The following is a 1,382-nucleotide window of genomic DNA, read 5'->3' as shown; positions in this document are numbered from 1 at the left end:
TTAAAATGGTAATAGTCCTTCATTTTTCAAACTGAGGTATGGATACAAGGCTTGTATCACTATATCAAGTTCACTGTCATTAAACAGTAGTGGAACACTGTCAGTGGTAAAGTAGTTATTGAAAAGTCCAATGCAAACTACTACTAACAGCAAGAGCTTTAAGATACTCCATGTGTAACAGAAGAATTTTTCTTTCGTAAACGAAGGGAGTGAGTCCTCCAGAAGCTTGGCTTTAGCAAATTCATGCAGTAAGGAACTAGCCAGGGAGCTGTTCTCATGCACTGCTCTTAGAAGTGCAGTTTCCTCACCTAACTCTTCTAGCTGTCCTTTCATTTGCACAATGTAATTCCTCTGAACTTCCCTGAGCTTGTCAAATTCTTCTAAGGTGTCCCTTAACTGGCAGGCTCGGAGCTTTTCTTGCTCATACATCTTCTCCTTTACTTCCAGTTTGATTTGCAGGTGTTCCAGATACCTCTCATTTTCATACATTTTAGTTCTCTCTCCTGATGTGTCTTTCTCCTGATACATTTTATCATCCTGATATGCAGAAATCTGGCAGGACATTTCCATGATCTCTACCTTCAGTTGTTCATTGATTTTATCCAGTTTTTTATTCTGCAATTCTATTTGTTTAATTTTGTTTTCTCTGTCTTTCAGTGTGTCCCTGGCATTATCCACTTCTCCGTGTAGGTCCCCTACTAATGTCCTGAAACAGTCTGTACTGGCCTGCAGTCTCCTGTTCCAGTCCTTTATATCTTCATTTTCTTTCACTAGTTTCTGGTTTTCGGTACCCAGCTCTGCAACTCTTTCTCTGAGGTTCCATATTTGATTTTTTAAGTTTTCATTTGTCCAAGACAGTTTATTAGCCGGTGCGTGTACCATGCGGGAGGCAAGAGAGGGAGGCCAAGGTGGCCGGAGCGGGCGGCACTGGGCGAGCTCTCGCGTGCCAGGCTGTGACATCGTGCCAATGTCACAATCCCCCGGGCTCCGGCCACCTGCTCCCAGCAGACAGCTGCAGCGGGCGGGACGTTTTCATAGTAAAAATCAAAATAAGTTATTAAGAAAATTAAGAGTTTCAGGATAAAATGCCTTAATTAGAAAACAGCGAAGCGCTAAACAATGAGCAGAAATAAACCATTTTTCAGAACAGCTGAGCATTCACAGGCAGTGGTGAAAGGCATAATACTGGGGCTGATGCTTTTTGAATATATTTACTGAATCAGTGGTCAGAGATATGTTATGACAATATGTCAGGAGCAAAAGTTTCACTGATCCCAGAGAGGCCAGAGGGTTTCCCTTAGAGCTGCCTAAGAAGGAGATTATAAACAGTAGGCATCTGTGTGGGACAAGGGTATCATCTCCTTTTCACTTTACTCTTAATA

At 42.2% G+C, this 1,382-nt stretch overlaps 1 protein-coding gene across 1 annotated transcript; it reads right to left on the bottom strand.

Moving 5' to 3' along the window:
- LOC134140774 (transmembrane and coiled-coil domain-containing protein 5B-like) lies at positions 1 to 960 on the bottom strand. Its single transcript, XM_062576342.1, has one exon. The coding sequence runs from the start codon at positions 958 to 960 to the stop codon at positions 1 to 3; it is 960 nt and encodes a 319-aa protein (XP_062432326.1).
- Between the last annotated feature and the right edge of the window lie 422 nt (positions 961 to 1,382).

Source organism: Rhea pennata, chromosome 5 (assembly GCF_028389875.1).
Source record: "Rhea pennata isolate bPtePen1 chromosome 5, bPtePen1.pri, whole genome shotgun sequence".
Classification (NCBI taxonomy): Eukaryota; Metazoa; Chordata; class Aves; order Rheiformes; family Rheidae; genus Rhea; species Rhea pennata.
This window is presented reverse-complemented; position numbering and strand designations above follow the sequence as displayed.

Excerpts from the sequence above, each read along its gene's own strand:
- LOC134140774 (XM_062576342.1), bottom strand. The coding sequence starts at position 960 with ATGTCACAGCCTGGCACGCGAGAGCTCGCCCAGTGCCGCCCGCTCCGG.